The 18,237-nt window shown below is 43.8% G+C and overlaps 1 protein-coding gene across 1 annotated transcript; it reads right to left on the reverse strand.

The window, feature by feature from the left end:
• Positions 1-329: 329 nt before the first annotated feature.
• On the reverse strand, positions 330-13,764 carry LOC138299407 (keratin, type I cytoskeletal 19-like). The gene is made up of 8 exons (XM_069237638.1): positions 13,202-13,764; positions 10,387-10,469; positions 8,013-8,169; positions 7,314-7,475; positions 6,532-6,657; positions 4,226-4,446; positions 2,405-2,436; positions 330-809 (listed from the first exon to the last, which is right to left on the reverse strand). The coding sequence occupies exons 1-8, from the start codon at positions 13,709-13,711 to the stop codon at positions 691-693; spliced, it is 1,410 nt and encodes a 469-aa protein (XP_069093739.1). The 5' UTR covers positions 13,712-13,764; the 3' UTR covers positions 330-690.
• Between the last annotated feature and the right edge of the window lie 4,473 nt (positions 13,765-18,237).

The raw sequence follows: 18,237 nt of genomic DNA on the forward strand, positions 1-18,237 counted from the left end.
CCCCCCCACCCAACAAGGGAACACTCCCCTTGCATACATAATGCCTGCATTGCGCCTCTTTGTAAATCTGGTGTGGTCATTTTGTCCCCACTGGGCCACATTAGCGTCAAAACAAATGCACTAATGTGGCACAAGGAGGCGCTAGGCCCTCTTAAATCTGGGCCTTGATGTCAGGAAAGTGCACTCTAGGCCCCTATCCATTTAATCTTTACTTTAATGATAATGTTCTCATTGGCTTTAGCTTTACTTGGTAACTCACCTTTTTGCTAATCAACTGACATATCCTGGGTAATAGATTTCATTCTAAATAAGAGGCACATGAGACATCCTTGATAGATCATTGTAGAAGATGTTTATTGAGAAGATGCATTGCACTAAGCACAAGAGAGACACTTGACCACCTTCAACATAGCACAATGACAACATTGTGACAAAACATGTAATTTAAGAAGAAGCACAAAGTTATAGGACAGAAAGAATGAGATTAAAACAATCTCTAGCTTTGGAAAAACCTTCACAAAAACATTAATAGCTCCTTCACAGCGCACGGTTTCAGGGAACTGCTAATGATAAAGGTGGATTGTGGAGTTTGCTTCTAGAGGAAAGACAAGGTGACCACTGCGGTAGCTGTTCGTTGGTGTGTAGTAAAGCAGCTTGTTATATTAAGACTGAGAGGGCAGAATCTGAGGTTCAGTAGCCAGACTGGTGAACCTGCTCCCGGGAGGACACAATACTTCCATTCTCAAGGTCTTCAGTGATGGACCGTACTTTGATACTGCTGGTGCTTGTGGTGTGTGTCCCTGATGAGACTGAGAAAAAAGAGAAAGGTTTATTAGCTTCCTTACAGTCAATTCCATAAAACATCAAGCGGAATTGGTATGACAGAGAAATCGCAGCCAAATTCTGCCAAACCACAATCAAAGGAAGATATGAACCACTGAGGCTATCAAACTAGCATCTTTATGCAATGCTAAACACTGTTGGCCTCATTTAGATGCTCACTAGTGTAAGTTTACCAGGGGTATAGCTGCCATTTATGCAGCAAGTGCAGTGGCACTGGTGCCTAGAGCCCTTAAGCTCCATTAAACCCTGACAATGTTTTTTTAACTACCCCAAAAGTAAGGGCGACATTTTCCTTGCTTGCACCGAGGCCTATGGTGTCTTTGCTACGCTAAGCTGAAGTTGACAGAGTTCCTTACATGTGCCTCCACCCACCACAGTGAGGAAAGGCCCACCCGATTTAGAATTATACACATTTCTGGTGGGATCTCTTTGCAAACGGTGCACCTCGTAGTCTCTGCTAGTCTGGTGAATGCGTCTATGAAAAGCTGAAGGTCGAAGAAAGTCATCCTATTTCTGTGGCCTGCTCAACATTCCTTTTTAATTTTAATAAACAAACCCCAATGCAGAGGGTTTTTTCTGAAAAAGAAGTAAAACAATGTTCTTGACATGCAGGGACCTTTCTCCATGGTTGTCAGTGACATCTGCCACTATGGCTTAGTGGACCTGTGACAAATGGTTGCCAGGTCAGGGGTCTCCAACAGCCAGCTGAGGCTCCACAGGCAGAAACCTGGCAGTATCCCCACGTCCACCTGGGGCCTGGGTACCTCAGAATGTATTTAAAAGTTCCAGCCCCTTCAAACGCTAAATTACTGCCTGTGGCAGATTAACATTTCTGCAAGCAATATTGGCTGAAGTTTCAGCTATGAATTATACTTCAGATAGCTCATTTAGTATTCAGGGGCGAATCTCCAGTGTGGCATGTGTGGTGTCCCCGTGAAATCCAATGCAACTCATGCAGCAGGCACTTGCAGAAATAAGAGATTGCCAATGAAACACATTGTAGGCCTTTGCAACATTGGCCCAACTCTAAGTGTAGTGTAGAGAAGGGTGAAGTAAATAGTCATGTTTCAAGGCACGAGCCTCAAAGCGAAGGGCCCTAGAATCTAACAAGGTTGCAGTAGGGGAAAGGAGTGCTACAGAAGATATAAGAGAGACTTTCACATTTCTAAAGCAAGTGAGTACTATATCCGAGTAAATGTTTACTGGCAGAAAGTTACCCTTACAGAGGTAGGAGGCAGCCAAGGGCAAAATTAGCAAACATCTTTCATGAAAATAATATTAATGTAAAGCAAATCTTTTAAGCAGACATCGTGGAGATAGATGCAGCCTTCGTAAACCTCTAGAGAGAGATGCAAAGGAGCAATGCTACCAAACAAGATTGAGTAAAGCTAGAGATCATGTTATTTTGGTGAGTTGAGAAGTCAGTGCCTTTGGTAGAGTGAAAGATCCTGCTAATCGTTACCTCACATGATATCCTGTTTATACTTATATGAAAAACAGTCATCGGTAGACTACTACTGAAGCAAAATTATTGGTAATCAAAACAAGGCAGGCATCTTACCATCTTTAATTCCAGGAAAATTGTATCTGCCCCTGAGAAGATAAGAAGAAATATTTTAGAGGATTTGTGCATGAACGTTCTATGTTTAATGAGGAACCAGGACAAAGAAACAGATTTTTTCAAGGAGACACCATTTCTGTATATGTCAAAGTCGTAGGTGACAGAGAAGGGACTGACATTTCAAGATCCATGTGTTATTTATTAATTTATTTATTTGAGGACTATTAGAAGCGCTGACATCTGTGAAAGCAGACTTTCTAGGCTATAGGGAATTATACGCATTTTTTAGAAAAGCTTTTAAAAACAGCTAAGTGGGCTTAGTATTCATTCAGACATATGCATGTTGCAGTTCCAAATCCTCTCAAGACTGGCTTGGTATTTTACAACTATGAGGTTGAAAGAAGGAGTGCCATTAAATCGGTTAATGATACCACTATTTAAGAATCGTTTTGGTTATGGGCTTTAGAAACACATTTGGAGACAAAGTTCCCTACAGAGTCCAAATGGGCACAACAAACCGTGTGTGCAGCCGATTCCAAATTCAGAGTTGAGGAAAATTTACACTGAGGCGTAAATATTATTCCATGAACATGTCTCCAGGTGTCACATAGAGGATTTTGCGTGGGGAAATTAAGCTACAATTGAGTAAAACACGTAGTTGTTAACGTTCCGCGAAACCTCAAACGTGTGTTATTCCCCATTCCTATCTTCACAGGCAGAATGGTTTGCAAAGACCGCTCAGGTTGAAAACTGATGGAAGTGGTAGTTAAGTTTCCCCAGGGAAATTTCTGCACCCATAAAAAAAGGTGGGGACAAATTGGACCTGGTATTGTTATTCGTCGACAACATGATCCATTAAGAGGTAGTAACTGCACACAGGGCCTAGAAACATACATTCAGGGCAACTATCCCTGCTTGTCCAGAGAGATATCACATTTTCCTCAGCAACGTTTATAAATAAAAGGAGAGAAATCATTAAAAAAACACAGTAAGAAAATGGACAATTTTTTGGTTTCGGCCATCAGGTATTGTTTTGCAGACTACAAATGTCAGAAATTAGAGCTACTGTGAGAATGTCAGTCAGATTAGTTTCTATTCGTTAGCTCCGTGCAGCATGGTTAAACCAAAGTTTATTGGCTCTTGACCTAGCAATTTCGAACACTATGTGATCCAGCTATGTCTTTTATTTGTACTGGGGCTACAGCTGAGCACGTTGTATATTCGTTGCTAGCTGATAATGGAAATTATTTCTTCATTCTCTCTATTTTTAGTGTTTCTAATACATCCAGTCGGACTTTTTGATCTACTTTTTCCTGACTATCGAGGCGAGATACCATTACAAAGTTGCTCTTTCATGTTTAGTCTGGTGGCTAGTCTACAGTGCCTTTCCAACTCGTCTCTTTGTGTTCCTAGCTTACCCCTTGATTCAGATCACTTCTTGTGTCCGGAAACACTGTTGCTTGTTGATTGTATGCAGTGGATGAGTGGCGAGGGGAAAGTGAATGGCAAAAAAATGGTTGGTCGTTTGCAGAACATAAATATATACAAAAGCCTTTGCTTGGAAGCTGCCTCATCCCTGGCCTCTGGCCTGGTCTTCACCAGCCATTTCGATCTTAAATGGACATACTTGCTTTAAGACAAAGAGAACTTACAATTCACAGCCAAGATCAAAGGAGAGGTACTAACAAGTTAAGGTCGTCTGTCCAGTGGCAGCACCAGAAGCAGACAATTGGTCCTCTGCGATTCCATTGACTCCCTATCCGTACTTGCTTAGAGCAACAGACACATGTCAGTGAATGAACCCCTTTGCCGACCACTTACTGAATGTCCTCCCCGTCCAGCAGGCGGCGGTAGGTGGCGATCTCCAACTCCAGGCGAGTCTTCACATCCATCAGCACCTTGTGCTCATAGTTCTGGCGTTCCAGGTCGCTCCGGAGCTCGGCCAGCTGCTCCTCCACATTGGTGATCAGGGCCTGAACTTGGCTGAGCTGGGCACAGTACCGGCCTTCGGTCTCTGCCAGTGTTCCTTCTAGGGCATTTTTCTGAGAACAGAGAGGGAATAGGGATTTAAAGTGGTAGCGTGGTATCATTCTCAGTGCATAGTTTAGGATTTACCCATTTTATTTTCAAATTCAATTGACGTTGTTCAAAACCAGTGGTGTCACAAAATGTGAGCCCCACCACCCTCAAGATATGCTGAAGGAGCCGCCACACTCACGTAAGTAGGGGCTGAAGGGCCCCCCTCCAGTAGGGGAAAGCTTGTGGGGCTCCCTGCACCACAAATGCTGTGGGGGCCTCTGTCATGCTCTTGGTCAAAAAGGTATGTGCAAATTCTTTTGATGCCCATTGCTGCCAGTGTTTGAAGCTAACCTTAAATCCAAATGTTTGCGAGGGTTTGCAGCCTTATATGTCTCCACATACTCCATCTTCTCAAGAGTTTCCCTTTTTTTGGGGTAGTAGGGAAAATCGTACATGTAAAAAAATCACCTTTACAGCGTCCCTCAGTGATTCATTGCCACATAAACCGTTTTTTTGCAGTTTTAGAAAGCGCAAACTCGACCCAAAGGTATTGGAGGGCTTTACATGAGCACCAGTTACATTATACAAGGACACAATCATTTTCTTTTTTAGGTACAAAGGGCCAGATGTATCAAATGTTTTTACCCATTCTATGTCTATGGGAAAATGTGTTCATACATATGGCCCAAACAGATTACGTGATTTGCCCTGAGTCACAGGCTGGTGAGCCTGAACACACAGTATGAAAGCGTTTGATCCACTCTGCTATCCACCCATCCATACTTTAAGGCTGGAAGGAATGTTTCTGGATATCTGGAGTGGGATTGTGCAGCTCTTTCTAGCATATTGCTTCCATGATGTCATATTTAGGATAGTTTCTGAGTTTGGAGACATCTGGTAAACTCAGCTCACGTTTGAAGTGGGCATGGTTGATTGCCGGTTTGTATAAGCTGATCAGAAACTCCAGTTTTGTGTTATCACTTGAGGAACCACATGTCGTCTTTGCTGCCTGCTATTACCCAACACCACCCACTCACAAGCAAGTTTCATTCTACCTGGGTGGAGCTCATGGAGTTCCACTCAGTGGAATTCTGCAGAGTCGATTTTAATCTCCGTGGAATTCCACAAAGGTGGAGTTCCATGAACCACGGAGTGGAAACCCTGCCATGAATGCGCCCGATCTCGGAAGCACTAAGCAGGGTCGGGTCTGGTTAGCCAGGCCTGACCCTGCTTAGAACTTCTGATATCCGGTGCATTCAGGAGAGAGCTGTAGGCAGTGAAAGCTGCCATTTCAGGCCTCTTGTGCACCAGCCTGCCCTGTGTGCACTGCACATGGGGCAGGCCGGTGCACAAGAGGCCTGAAATGGCCCTGGTCTGAATTCAGACCAGGGCCGTAGGCAGCGAAATCTGTCATTTCAGGCCTCTTGTGCACCAGTGTGCACAACGAAAAAATAAAATAAATGAGGATTCACCTGGGTCCTCGTGGCCAGTGGCCTGGCACTCTGCCTCCCTCTGTTCCCTGCTACCAGACCCAGCTCGGGCTGCTGGCAGAGGGAAGCCTGGTTTATCCTCCTGCTTGCGCCAGCTCTAGCTCCATCGCCATCGAGGGATGAGACTGTGCACTACAGCCCAGTTATTTGCCACACAGCGCAAGCACAGACAGTCTGCACTTGTGCTGTGTTGCCCATAACTGGGCTGCAGTGCACATGCGGTGAGTTCCACTCCGCTGGCAGGGCTAGCTGGGTTTTTGTGCGAACTCCATGCTACAAGCGGAGTGCTGAATGCCAAAAACTCAGTTAGCTTCACCAGTGGAGCAGAGCTCACCACCCACCACTATTTGTTTCTAGCAGTCACCATTGCATGTGCATGTTCTCTACTGTATGAGAGTGCATTTTCAAAATTTTAGAGATGGCATTAAAGAGTGATGAGAAGCCATGAGAGTGGTGGGGCATCAGGCATAAAAAACACATTAAATACATTGATCGATCAACCTATGACTTGTATGCTACCAACTGGTGGGAAAGGCTGGTTGAAGGCTCTTGTTCCTACCCTTTTGACATGACACAGACTTATCCCCTGATTTGTGCCTGGCATGAGGTCATACCTACCATGCTTAGCTGAGCCTGCAGGTCGATCTCCAAACCTTGGACGGTGTGTCTTAACTCAATGATTTCTGTCTGGACAGACTGCATCTGTGAGGCACTCGATGTCACCTGTTGATTCAGTTCTTCACTCTGAAATGCAAAGAAAGTACATGCACAGCCTTCTCAGTAAAATATGAAAATTGTAACCTCATTTAAAGTTGGTTTTAGCAAATGTTCCACCCACAAGTGTGTTAGGGGAAGGGAGAGGGAGGCTACCTCTGCCAAACAGAGAAAGTTCCACAATGTTGGGAAATGGCTGACATGTTGGTGTGGTTTTACACGTTGAGATGGCTGCCTCTGGTGCAGCAGGACTCACCTCAAGGAGAAAATTTGTAAATTCTTTGGGAGTGATTCCACTATGCCATGTGGCATGGTAGAAGTTATCTCAGACTATGTGGGCAATAGAAATGTTCTTCCAATGTGGTGGTACATTACCAGTACTCATATTACAAGTATCCAAGGCACCCCGTCTGAAAACATTGTTGTCAAAAGTAGTGGCAGCTCAGCCACCCAAACTGGTGGCTGATCCAGCACCATTTTTGGCAGCACTTCCACTGCCGAAATTACGTCCCCAATGAGGAAACTGACCAATGTTCTGCCAGCTAAAAGGTTGCGGTTTGCCTTCCTCAAACGAGGGTGTAAGAATGCTGAGGATGAAGGATAGGACCACATCAGATTTTGGCAGCTGGCCCATTGCAACCCTTCTCTCAGACCCTTGGTTTGTGAGTTTTGAGGGGTGACTTTACCTTGGTGGTGAACCAGGTCTCGGCATCTCTTTTATTCTTTTCCACCACCCTCTCATATTGTTCTCTCATTTCATTGAGGGTCCTGTTGAGATCAACAGATGGTGCAGCATCCACTTCCACGTTGACCCGGGCTCCAAGCTGAGCACGCAGTATAGACACTTCCTGTGGGGGAGAATATTGATGTAAGTATGAAGGGCTAGTTATTGCACTTATCTGTCACTCTTTAGCGCTCTGGTTACCAATGAGGAGGGATAGGTGGCAGCATTGAACCTCAGAGAGGGTATGAGATCTAGCCTTAAAACTCAACCAAACCTCATACAGGAAAGAATCTGGTATGGGCATGTTGACGGAGTGGTGCTGTCCTGTATTTGCTATACCAGTGGACACCTTACTTTAGATGTGCACAATCAGGCACCTGGAATCATAGGATTTATCAATTTTCAAAATGAATATGTTAGAGACTGAACTGTGGATAACATTTGCATAATCTCTGGAAAAGCTCAAAGATTTACAGACTTGATGACTAAAATGTGAAACCTCACCATTCCATTGATAGCCAACACAACAGATCTTTCTTCAAACAGAGCAGAAGTTAACCTAGATAAGCAAAGAAGTGCGCATGTTGCAAAGAGCTCTTTGCCACCAGATTCCCTGGTCTTGTATGAGAGGCCATTGGTAGGCAACAGTGCTCTCCATCACCTCTTCGTGGTTCTTCTTCAGGTGCAGCAGGTCCTCCTTCAGGTTCTCAATTTGCAGCTCCAGGTCGCTCCTTTCCAGGGTGAGTTCATCGAGGACCCTGCGCAGGCCATTCACATCGGCTTCTACATTCTGACGAAGTCCTTGTTCCATTTCAAACCTGGAAGGGTGAGAACACGCGTCAAACCTTCTGGGACCCAAAGATGGAATTCAAAGAGTGGGACCTTGCAATAAGTGTGATGAGGCTGGGTCGACTCGTCACGAATAAGCTTTCTCTTATGGGCCACTCACCTCGGGCTACATAGATTGAAATTCCAATTTTGGCCAATAAATATTCAATGTAGTTTGTGAAATTAACTTGACTGAGTGACGGAGTGAGGGTCTCATAAAAACAAAACGTATAATTGCTAAACATGTAGATTCTGTACTATGCACTTGAGACATTTATAACTTCCCTCCTATTCTCACGTTACAGGCAAAGGTCAATGAAATCTGTGATTGTTCTATATTTCATCACAGAGGCGAATATCCACTGCCCCTGGGGCAGACCCGTCCTCGCTTGAAGTGGCCTAGAGAGGAAACACAATTGCAACCCACGGTGCTGCTGGTGAATAAAATGAGGCAGCAAGAGGCCCTTTTCATAGGTCTATCCCTGTCTGGTGACAACGAATTTAAATACAAGGCATGGCAGCGACTGCTGCCCTCACTGCTGCTGTGACCCGTCTCCGAACACAAACATCTTGTGCCTCCCCCAAACCTGGGCCCAGCTCCTCCATGCCAAAAGCTGGCCTTGTCCTGGGACTAGGGAATATGTTCACTTGCACTTTACCCTTTTCTCTCCACATAGAAAACATTGATCCGTGTGAAGAAATTAATTCACCTACACACCCTTACAAACAGGGGCACTAGAGGTATTCATCTATACATATAACACCTCACACGCCTGCATGAAAAAGTGCTTTACATGTAATCTGGTGCATTAGATGTAATCTGGTGACTGCTAATGTCTGGAGTGTCCCCCAGCTGTTCTACTTTCTCACTTTGCAGTTTTTTGTATATAGTACAGAATCGGACCACTGACATCAGAGCGCTTTACATGAGCACCAAATTACATTACACACGGTCAGAATGATGTTTTTCTAGCATTTCCTCTACCTTCTTTCTTTTCCAGTCCCATTTCATCCATTTCCACCTATTTTACTTCTGGTCCTGTCCCATTCCTTTCATTCTTACCTGCCTAACGATCATACTTGTCTTCTTCCCACTTTTTTATGTATTGATGATGTTTGTACTAAAACATTTAGGGACAGATTTATCATAGCATTGGATTGTCCTTGAGTCACACAAAGCGACGCAAGTGCAATGCAGTTGTTAAGTGAGATTTAATGAGTGGCCCTGCATGGGTTGGTAAATCCAAAGTAACTAAAGGTAGCACATGTCGTTGCCTTGCGTTACTCTGCTCTGAGAAGATTTACATAGGTGGAGCATGGGTGTTCCTATGCACCCACCCATTAACTTTGACGCATTCCCAGATTTACTTAGAGTTATAAATCTGTGAATGTGTTAAAATTGTACACCTTCCCGATAGAGGTGAAATGAAGAGAAATATGTTTATTTCTCCTTGCTTCGAAGTGTGTTGCAGAATGCAGGGAAACACCTCTAAGGATTGTTTTTGTGCAGGAAGATGTGGGTTCCTGCACAAAAACAATCCTGCTGGCAACACAGGCACCATTGCACCATGATGCAAGGGTGCCTGCATTGGTGCTATGCAACACTCACTGCGCCAGCACACTGAAAGAGCAGGGATGTACCACATCTTAACACATATGGTGTATTCCTTCCCTCTCCATTTAACAAAGAGCTTTGTGCTGCAATAAATGGTGATAATTGTGCGCTTCAGTCTGTAAATATGGGCCTCCAAGTGGGTGCTCAGGGGTTTCATTTAACCTGCACCCTCCTCTCTTTACATCCTTTTCAGAATCTGGGAGACATGATCAATCCAAGTGGAACGTACCACACAATAGTGCACCACAATAGTCTAGCGTAATGGAAATTCACCCGTAATGATTTCTTGATATAGTGAACTAATAGAAACACACAAATAAAAAAATATATTCTTTTCGTTGAAGGATCAATTATTAGCGCCTTTATTGAGATCCTCATTCAGATCCATCCTATCACACACTAACGCTGTATTACGAATCTGCAACTAGTAGTGATCTGCCTTGCTTTGCATATTATAAGTGTAGTCATACTGCAGTCAACTCATCTCCCCGTCCTGTAGGGTACCACTCATTAGCTTCAATGCCACATTTGATCACACGGACAGTTCAAACAGAAAGAGAGATGAAACGGTCCAGTTCATTAGAAGACCTACTTGTTGCGGAAGTCATCAGCAGCCAGCCGGGCGTTGTCGATTTGCAGGACACACTTGGCGTTGTCCATAGTGGCAGCCTGGATCTGAAACACAAGTAGAAATTGCAGAACAAGAAAGATACTGATTGGCAGGAAAGATCAGGTAATGGCTTGACGTGAATTCAGAACAGGAATCAAGTCGAAAATTAGTGAAATATGCTGACAATGGTAAAATGCGGTGGAAGAATGTCAGGGAACAAATCCATATCCCATAAATGTCCACTGCATTTCGAAGACCACATTACCCTCTCCAACTCAACATTTCACCGCCAAACTTTGAACCACCAGGAATTTTCACAAAGGAAGGGAAAGTCTTGGTGCTTTCCGTACGAAACGTTTATCTGTGCTTAAAGAACCTTGGTTAAATGGGATTCTTCCTTGTTTGTGAAAGCTCTTCTACCACAGACAGAGTCTCAGGATGGTTACATGATTAGAGATAATAATTAGGCAACTTATTGACATTCCATACATACATATCTACATGCATCTGTTCAGTGAACTGGTGGAAAGAGATATATGTTCGATTTTGTCACACGGTCAGGTTTTTTTGGTCTCATGTCTGCACCCTGAGGTTCTCTATGAAAGGTATAAATTGTTCTTGGGTGCAGGAGGCTTGCTGTGGGTGTGTGGGAGGGCATTTCTACAGAGGGCTCCAAGTACCTCAGTTGATCGTAACCATATGGACACGCGTTGCAGTCCTTCTACTCTATGGTCCCAAGTAAAACAAGGGCCATCTATCACTGTTCTGGTATCTCCCGCAATTGTTTTACGGAGAAACTCTAATTTCAAAAGTCTTCACATGTTTGGTTTAGACTACAGCAAAAATATTTCGTTTGCTTTTTCCTACAGGAAAACTGGATCAGCATGAAAATTGTTTTAAGTGAGGACTATTTGGTCTGGAGATGCTAGGACCTAGAACAGAGGTATTGGAATGAAGTGGATCTTCACCAGGATCATCATAGCATTGAAAAATGAACTTCCAAATCAGGGGTATGAGTGAGGCAACGAAATATCTTTAAACACACAGACAATACAGATTTAATGTCATGGAACTAGGGTGGCAGAGGCAGCTTTGGCATGCAACTCACTTTTCCGAACTCTATGCCCCTTTCAAATTAAAGTTCTGTTGAGTTCCAATGATTACAGCTCACTGCAGTTTGTAACTGAGCAATAATCTGGCATCCACTCACTACCATGGCTGATGAATAGCTTCAGCAGACAACTAGGAGCTGATCTCTGACCTTCCATCCACAGCAAGTCCCAGAGTGCCAGGGTGCTTCTGTATGCTGTACGCACTATACATCAAAATGACAATCTTTCCGTGTACCAATTTTCCCACACATGAAACTGGCAACCCAAAAATAAACCAAAGATATCTCTAATGGAAAATAAATGGTGAAGCTTCTATAATGTGTTGATTAAAAGCACGAAACGTGACCACTGGCTACTAAAATCTCTAACCTAAGAAACTCGAGCTTTTTGAAACTATACGTAATGTACATTAAAAATTTTCCATTTCATTAATGTGTGAAAGTTTATTTTACAACTTTGGTAAAATTCTGCCATTTTGATTGAAAATTCTCCTGCAAGAGTGAATTTTCAGTGTGTTGTTTTATAGCAAAACAGTGGTAAAGCTCCAACAGATGCTTCACTTATTTTCCTGACAAATAAGGCCCATATTTATACTTTTTTAGCGCCGCATTTGCGTCTTTTTGACCCAAAAGCAGCGTAAACTTACAAAATACAATTATATTTTGTAAGTTTGCAGTCAAAAAATGACGCAAATGCAGCGCTAAAAAAGTATAAATATGGGCCTAACTTTGCAAAGGTCACCATATGTGCCTTTTTTCTCAGGCGAAACCTACAATTGCACACAAAAGTAAAGATGGCGCAGGAGCAAGTATTCCCATCAGTAAAATCTTCCATGGCTCAAGGAGCTGGAATCATTTGTAACATTCTCTTAAATAAGCTGACTCCTAGAAAAAAGGCTCTGTGTTCTGAGCAGGAGTTCATGAACTAAAGCAAGCATCCTGACAAGGATGTCTGGATAAATGTGCTCATAAAATATATCTGCGATATCCTCTGTTTTCAGGGCTTAAATTGGTAAGATGTTCATTTCCAAGGAAGGAGAATTTGACAGTTTCAGATCAGCTGTAAAACATTTGGCTCTCTTATGCAGAAAGCACCAGTGCTTTAAGCGTTCAGTCAGGTCACCTTGACGCCTTCTTGGTATCTCCCCAAAATTCCCTGAAGTTGAGAGCATGCAAAATGTGAACACTTCCTTGTTTGGGATTCCTAGCTGTGCAGCATCCTCTTTCAGTGTACTGGTGAATCAGTACAGATTATAGTACAATGTCCTTTGTCTTAGCTCACAACTGCCCAGCTCGTTCCACACAAATCTTTTCTGTTTACTTGCTCAAGGCTGTTAAAATATTGAAACAGCCTTAGTGGAAAGATAGGGAGGAGAAAACCGAATCATTGGTATTCTGAGAAGAAGAAAATGTGCAAAAACGTCTCCCTTTTCCCCTGGTTCTTCACTAAGTCAGCTCCCTATAGACATCCTTCTCAAGACATCATGTGCACTTTTTCTCTCAGACTGCTGTCCTCCAAACAATATTCACTTGTAGGGAATGCAGTTTAGAACTGTAAATGTAGGGGGATAAACTAATAATGACACTTGCCATATACTATCAAATCTCTTACGATATTTCATACCCTTCATAAACTGGCCAGGCGAGAATGATTGAAGCAGTAAAATACTAACAGCACTGCTCTACCTTATTTTGAAGCTCTTCGATGGTCCTGAAGTAGGGGTGGAAGTCTGGGGACATGTAGGGTACTTGCTTGTCGTACCACTCTCTGATCTGCCGCTCCAGTTGACTGTTCTCCTGCTCCAAAGAATGCACCTTTCCCAGGTAGGTGGCCAGGCGGTCATTCAGGAGCTGCATGGTCTCCTTCTCACTCACATTTAGGAGGCCCTCGTTGACCCAGCCGCCTCCAGAGGCCCCGAATCCCCCACCATAGCCACCATAGCCACCATAGCCACCATAGCCACCATAGCCACCAGTGGAATAGTTAGACATGGAGATGCCTCCGCCACCACTGCCTCCATGGATGCTTGGAGCTCTGTAGGAGCCCCCAACACGGACAGAAGACACGCGGGAAGAGACGGCACTACCTCCCAGACCGCCAAGCCCAGAGGAGGTGGAATAGCGAATATTCCCGCCCGGGAGGCCACCTTTCTGGGACCCAGAAGTGGAGTAGGTCTGTCTGATGGTATGACTCATGATGACAGAAGGTAAGAATCCAGATCAAGCCTACTCTGCGTGCTCCTGGATTATTCAGCCTGTGGTGGACCCAGAGTCTGTGGACTGCTTCTTTTATAGCTCCTCAAAGGGAGTTTCAGGAGAAAAAAGAAAGATTTTTACTGGGGAATTTTTATTGGCATGACACATGTTTTACCATCCGTGCCAAGTTCTCTGAGGTACATTAAATTGGACGTGCAAAATGTCCCATTTTATTGTATGGCATTTGAAGGACAAGGAGTCTATCATTATACAAGAAAAGGCATGTAACGCTTCATGCCCAAGGCTTATGTTTTATGATAATGGAGCATCCTTAAAATACATATGTGGAGAGAATCCTCATGCCATGCTTGGTGTAATTATGGGTACATGTCCGGGACAGGAACACATAAGAATACTAGAAGATCCACTTTTGTACCATTATATTCCTCTTAGGTGAATCTCTTTACCGTGCATCATGACAGTGGCTGTGGTCTTCACTGCAGCACTTTCTATCCTCTTTTTCAGACTCTAGGCCTTGTTTTGATCGGGGGCCAAGGTGGGGCTGGAATTTTGACCAAGGGAAGAGATGAGTGCTGTAGGAAATTAATCTGTTAACCCTGAGGATTTGTACTTACACGTGGTCTCTTGACCTTAGCTAGGAACTTGACTTTTCTGGTACAGACTGAATCAAGTGTTTCGATTTAAGGGTCGATCCTTACATGTTTCCTCTGCACATGCAATGAAAGACGAAGGCATGTGATTTAAATTATTGAAACAGTAGGAAATGAATTATTTATTTCTGCTGTGAAAAAACGAGGCATTCTTGCTTTCAAGCCAGATTTGTTATGCTTAATCTGGAACCTAGTTCCAGGCCTTGGACCACAAATCACTAACATACTCTCTTTGCTTAAAAACTGTTGAAGAGGATGGTGATTCCACATATAAGAATGGGCCTCCGATAAGACCACCTTTTTTTGTAATCAGACAGTAGTGCTGCTGTGGGAAGGTAAGAGCATTTGCTTTCAGTGTACAGGGAGCAACTTACCTCTGGCCTTCAGTAGGGGGTGGTCCATTGCACACATTCTCTGAATGGATACCTATGTAGCTACAAACCTACACCAAGCAAAAATAGGGATTTCCTCTAAGATATCAGGGAGGGTTAAAAGTCTCCTTTGCAGTCAAGAGATGTACTTAATCAATAATCCTTCTCAAGATTAAAAAAGTTTTAGAATATGCCTGTATTTTCCCTGACTGGTCATCATGAACAATGTGGCCTTTCGGTATTACCACTGGTCTCCTGAGGCACATATGTCATTATTTAGCTCAGTGCCTAGAAGCTATGGAAATTAATGTTTTGGTAGTTGTGGTATACCTGCCCCTGTGGTCAAGAGCTTCTGCAAATTTACCTCTGTAAATAGAGAGATCTTTGTCTGAGGCCTGCTAAAGAGACTGTTGAAGCCTGGCCTAGTTTATGAAGCACTGATATGGAAAGAGAGCAGCAGCCATCGATACATCCAGTTCCGAACATTGTCATTTGAATATTGTCATCTAGACCTTGATGGACATTGTATGTATTTATATGGTGTTTCAAGCGTAGATCTAGCCAAAAGGCAGCAGAGCCCGATACATGGTCAAAGAAAAGCTTAAACTCAGCGAGTAATAGGAGAGGAAGTGGAGTTGTGGGCGGTTAATGCATGTGATGTAGTGTTTATTCAAGAAGGACGTCTTCATCTCTTTCGTAAACTGGAGTAGCATTGGGGAGGTCCTGATGGATATAATGATGTTCTTCTAGATGATTGGTGTATTGATGGAAAAGGCCAGATGTCTTGTTTTTCCTTATTCACACTTAGGGCCTCATTTCGAGTGTGGCGGTCTGAGGATCGCCACACTCAAGTTGACGATCGGACCGCTGCAACTTGGCAGCCCGACCACCCAATCACAACTCTGGTGGGCTGACCTGCCAGGGGACCGCTGTCCCTGCTGGAAACATGGTTCTCGATGGCATGAAGGCAGTCAGGTTTGTAACCAGCCAGGGCAGCCCTGAACTCAGTGCCACCTGGATGATTATAACCCCTTTCCACCAGCCTTTTCATGGTGGGGACCCAGCAATGAAAAGGCCGGCTGAAAGCCAGTGCCGGGGGCATGGGCATTGCAGGGGCCCCCCATCCAGCACCATCGAATGAAAGCAGACAGTGTGCATTTTGAGGGTGCTGGAATGTTAGGATATTGGCCTCCACTCTCTTAAAAAAACAGAGATCAATATCCTAAAACTGTTCCCGGGAATACGTATTACAACGTTTCCACCAGTCAGCCCGGCAGGAACATTGTAATACGCTTGGGGGAAACGTCACCACTATGGCGGTGGCGTGCTACCCATGAGTTTGGCAGTCCCGTGGTGGGACCGCCAAACTCATAATGAAAGCCTCAGTGTGGAATCTGATGCTGTCCTGGCTGCGGGTGGGCCGAGAACCAGAGATCGTGAGTTTGTCCAGTGCTTAATTTGTAAGATAAGGAGTGCTGATACTCAAAGCACTGCTCAGTCTGTGGCGGGTGCAATTACATGTCAGAGCACCAAATGCCAATGCTGCATATTCCTGCCTCTTTCATTCACTACCAAACACTCCCTGCACCTTTATCTCACGCTTGCATGTTTCTGCTTTCTCCCTGTATGACTTTTTTTCTGTTTGTCTCTTTCTTTCCTCTTTGTATGTTTTTTGTCTCAGAATCTCGGGCCATGTCTGATGAGGAAAAATAAGTGCCAGTCTCTCCAGAAATGAGGGCCGGTGACCACCACTGGCAACCATCCATCAACGGTGCTGGTGGTGATGGCTTGACAGAATAAACTTATTTTCCTTGTTGGAATATGTGCCACGATGGGTATGACTAGAATATCGTGGGTAAAATATGGCCCCATTGTAGTTAATAATACAATGCCTACACCTAATGGAACAATATTTTTATCAACAATGTTTTTAAGGAGCAATACAACCACATGATGACCACAGTTCTTCATGCATTCAATCACTGCCAATGCCTGGCAACAAGTCCTGCAGTGGGGCAAAACTTGAGAACAGCTCATAAGTACATTCTGTTCGTTTTAAGAGCATTGCTCTGACTAGTCATACATTTATTTCATTTATTAGCTCATTTCAAGCCATATTCCTGCAGCTTCAGCAGTAATATAATTTTAATAGTGGGTGTCAGGATTCTAATTACGAAGTGGGAACAGAAAGGAGGACTTGCATGTCAAGAAGTAGAACAAGAATATTCCTGTCCCTTCCCTAAAGTCATTTTCATATTCTTTTATGAGCATCATCCCGCTACAATAAATATTTTATAGGGGAAAAAACCTAAATATAAAATAAAAGCTGATGTGCCTCCGTTGCTGGAGAAAATCCCAAGCCAAACCTTCAGTGATACATTTTGAAACTTCTTCACCCTAAAGGCACTCTCGCAATTTTGAAAGTCTGCAAGACAAATGCTGATCTAAGATAATGGTTAAATGTATGTATTGTAAGGTTAGATATTGTCTCTAGATATTATTAATTTATTTAAGCACAACTCTGTGACAAGACGCCATTTGCAGCGCTAGCCATGTAGAAAAGAAAGTAAGGGCCAGATTTACAAAAAAATTGGCCCAGCGCGGTGCTGCGTCAAAATCATCAGCGCTCCTCCAGTTTTGAAATGAAGGGCTGCGCTCTATTCACAAGAATACTGCATAGCCCTGTGTTTCCCCTGCACTGGTGCTGAATTAAGCTGCCAGCACCAATGCGGGCATCTTTGCACCATAGAGCAAGGGTGTCTGCGTTGAGGGGAGTGATTGTTGATGTGCAGGAAGGGATACCTTCCTGCAGATAAACAATCTACATTGGCGATTTGGTACTTCTATGTGTGCTGCAGAAGTACCAAAGTGTCATTCTTGAATGATTGTTTATGTACAGGAAGGGACACCTTCCTGCACATAAAGAATCATCCATGGCATTTTGCTTCTTCTATGTGTGGTGCAAAATGCAGCCCCCATAGAAAAAGCAATGAAAGAGGAGGAATAAAAGTATTCCTCTTCATTTTGCCATGCTAACGCCACCCCTGAGGTGTTAGTTTTTGGTGCTGCCACAGATTTACGATTTCTCATAAATCTGGGGCTCCATCAAAAGCAATAGGTGTTGCGACGGAACACCCACTGTACACCCGTTGCACACCCCTCTGACTCGAAACACTGTATCAGAGAGGCCCATATTTGCAAGGAGGTGTAAAACCACAAAAGGTGACATTACACCTCCTTGTTAATGTGGAGCAGTGGTTAGCACCAATAAAAATATCAGCAAAAAGCACAAAGCAAAAAGAGCAGTCATCTGGTCCGGCAAGACAGGGTCAAAGTCAAAAGTGAAGGCTGACCGCGATGGAGCATGGGTCAGTTTACCTTCTAACTCAGAAATTTCACTTAAGACAAGTGGTCGTTGACAAGTTTTCGCCGGGGCAAGCTCAATCTAATGCAGAGCATGACAACAGCTGATTCTGAAAAATGT

Source organism: Pleurodeles waltl, chromosome 6, assembly GCF_031143425.1.
Source record: "Pleurodeles waltl isolate 20211129_DDA chromosome 6, aPleWal1.hap1.20221129, whole genome shotgun sequence".
Taxonomy (NCBI): Eukaryota; Metazoa; Chordata; class Amphibia; order Caudata; family Salamandridae; genus Pleurodeles; species Pleurodeles waltl.

What these genes read in the sequence shown, in the direction of transcription:
- LOC138299407 (XM_069237638.1), bottom strand. Translation starts at nt 13,711, where the DNA reads ATGAGTCATACCATCAGACAGACCTACTCCACTTCTGGGTCCCAGAAA. An exon ending in GCTGATGACTTCCGCAACAA is followed by an intron (nt 8,170 to 10,386) that starts GTAGGTCTTCTA and finishes TCACCCTTCCAG; the next exon opens with GTTTGAAATGGAACAAGGAC. An exon ending in TTTTCCTGGAATTAAAGATG is followed by an intron (nt 810 to 2,404) that starts GTAAGATGCCTG and finishes CTTTTTTCTCAG; the next exon opens with TCTCATCAGGGACACACACC.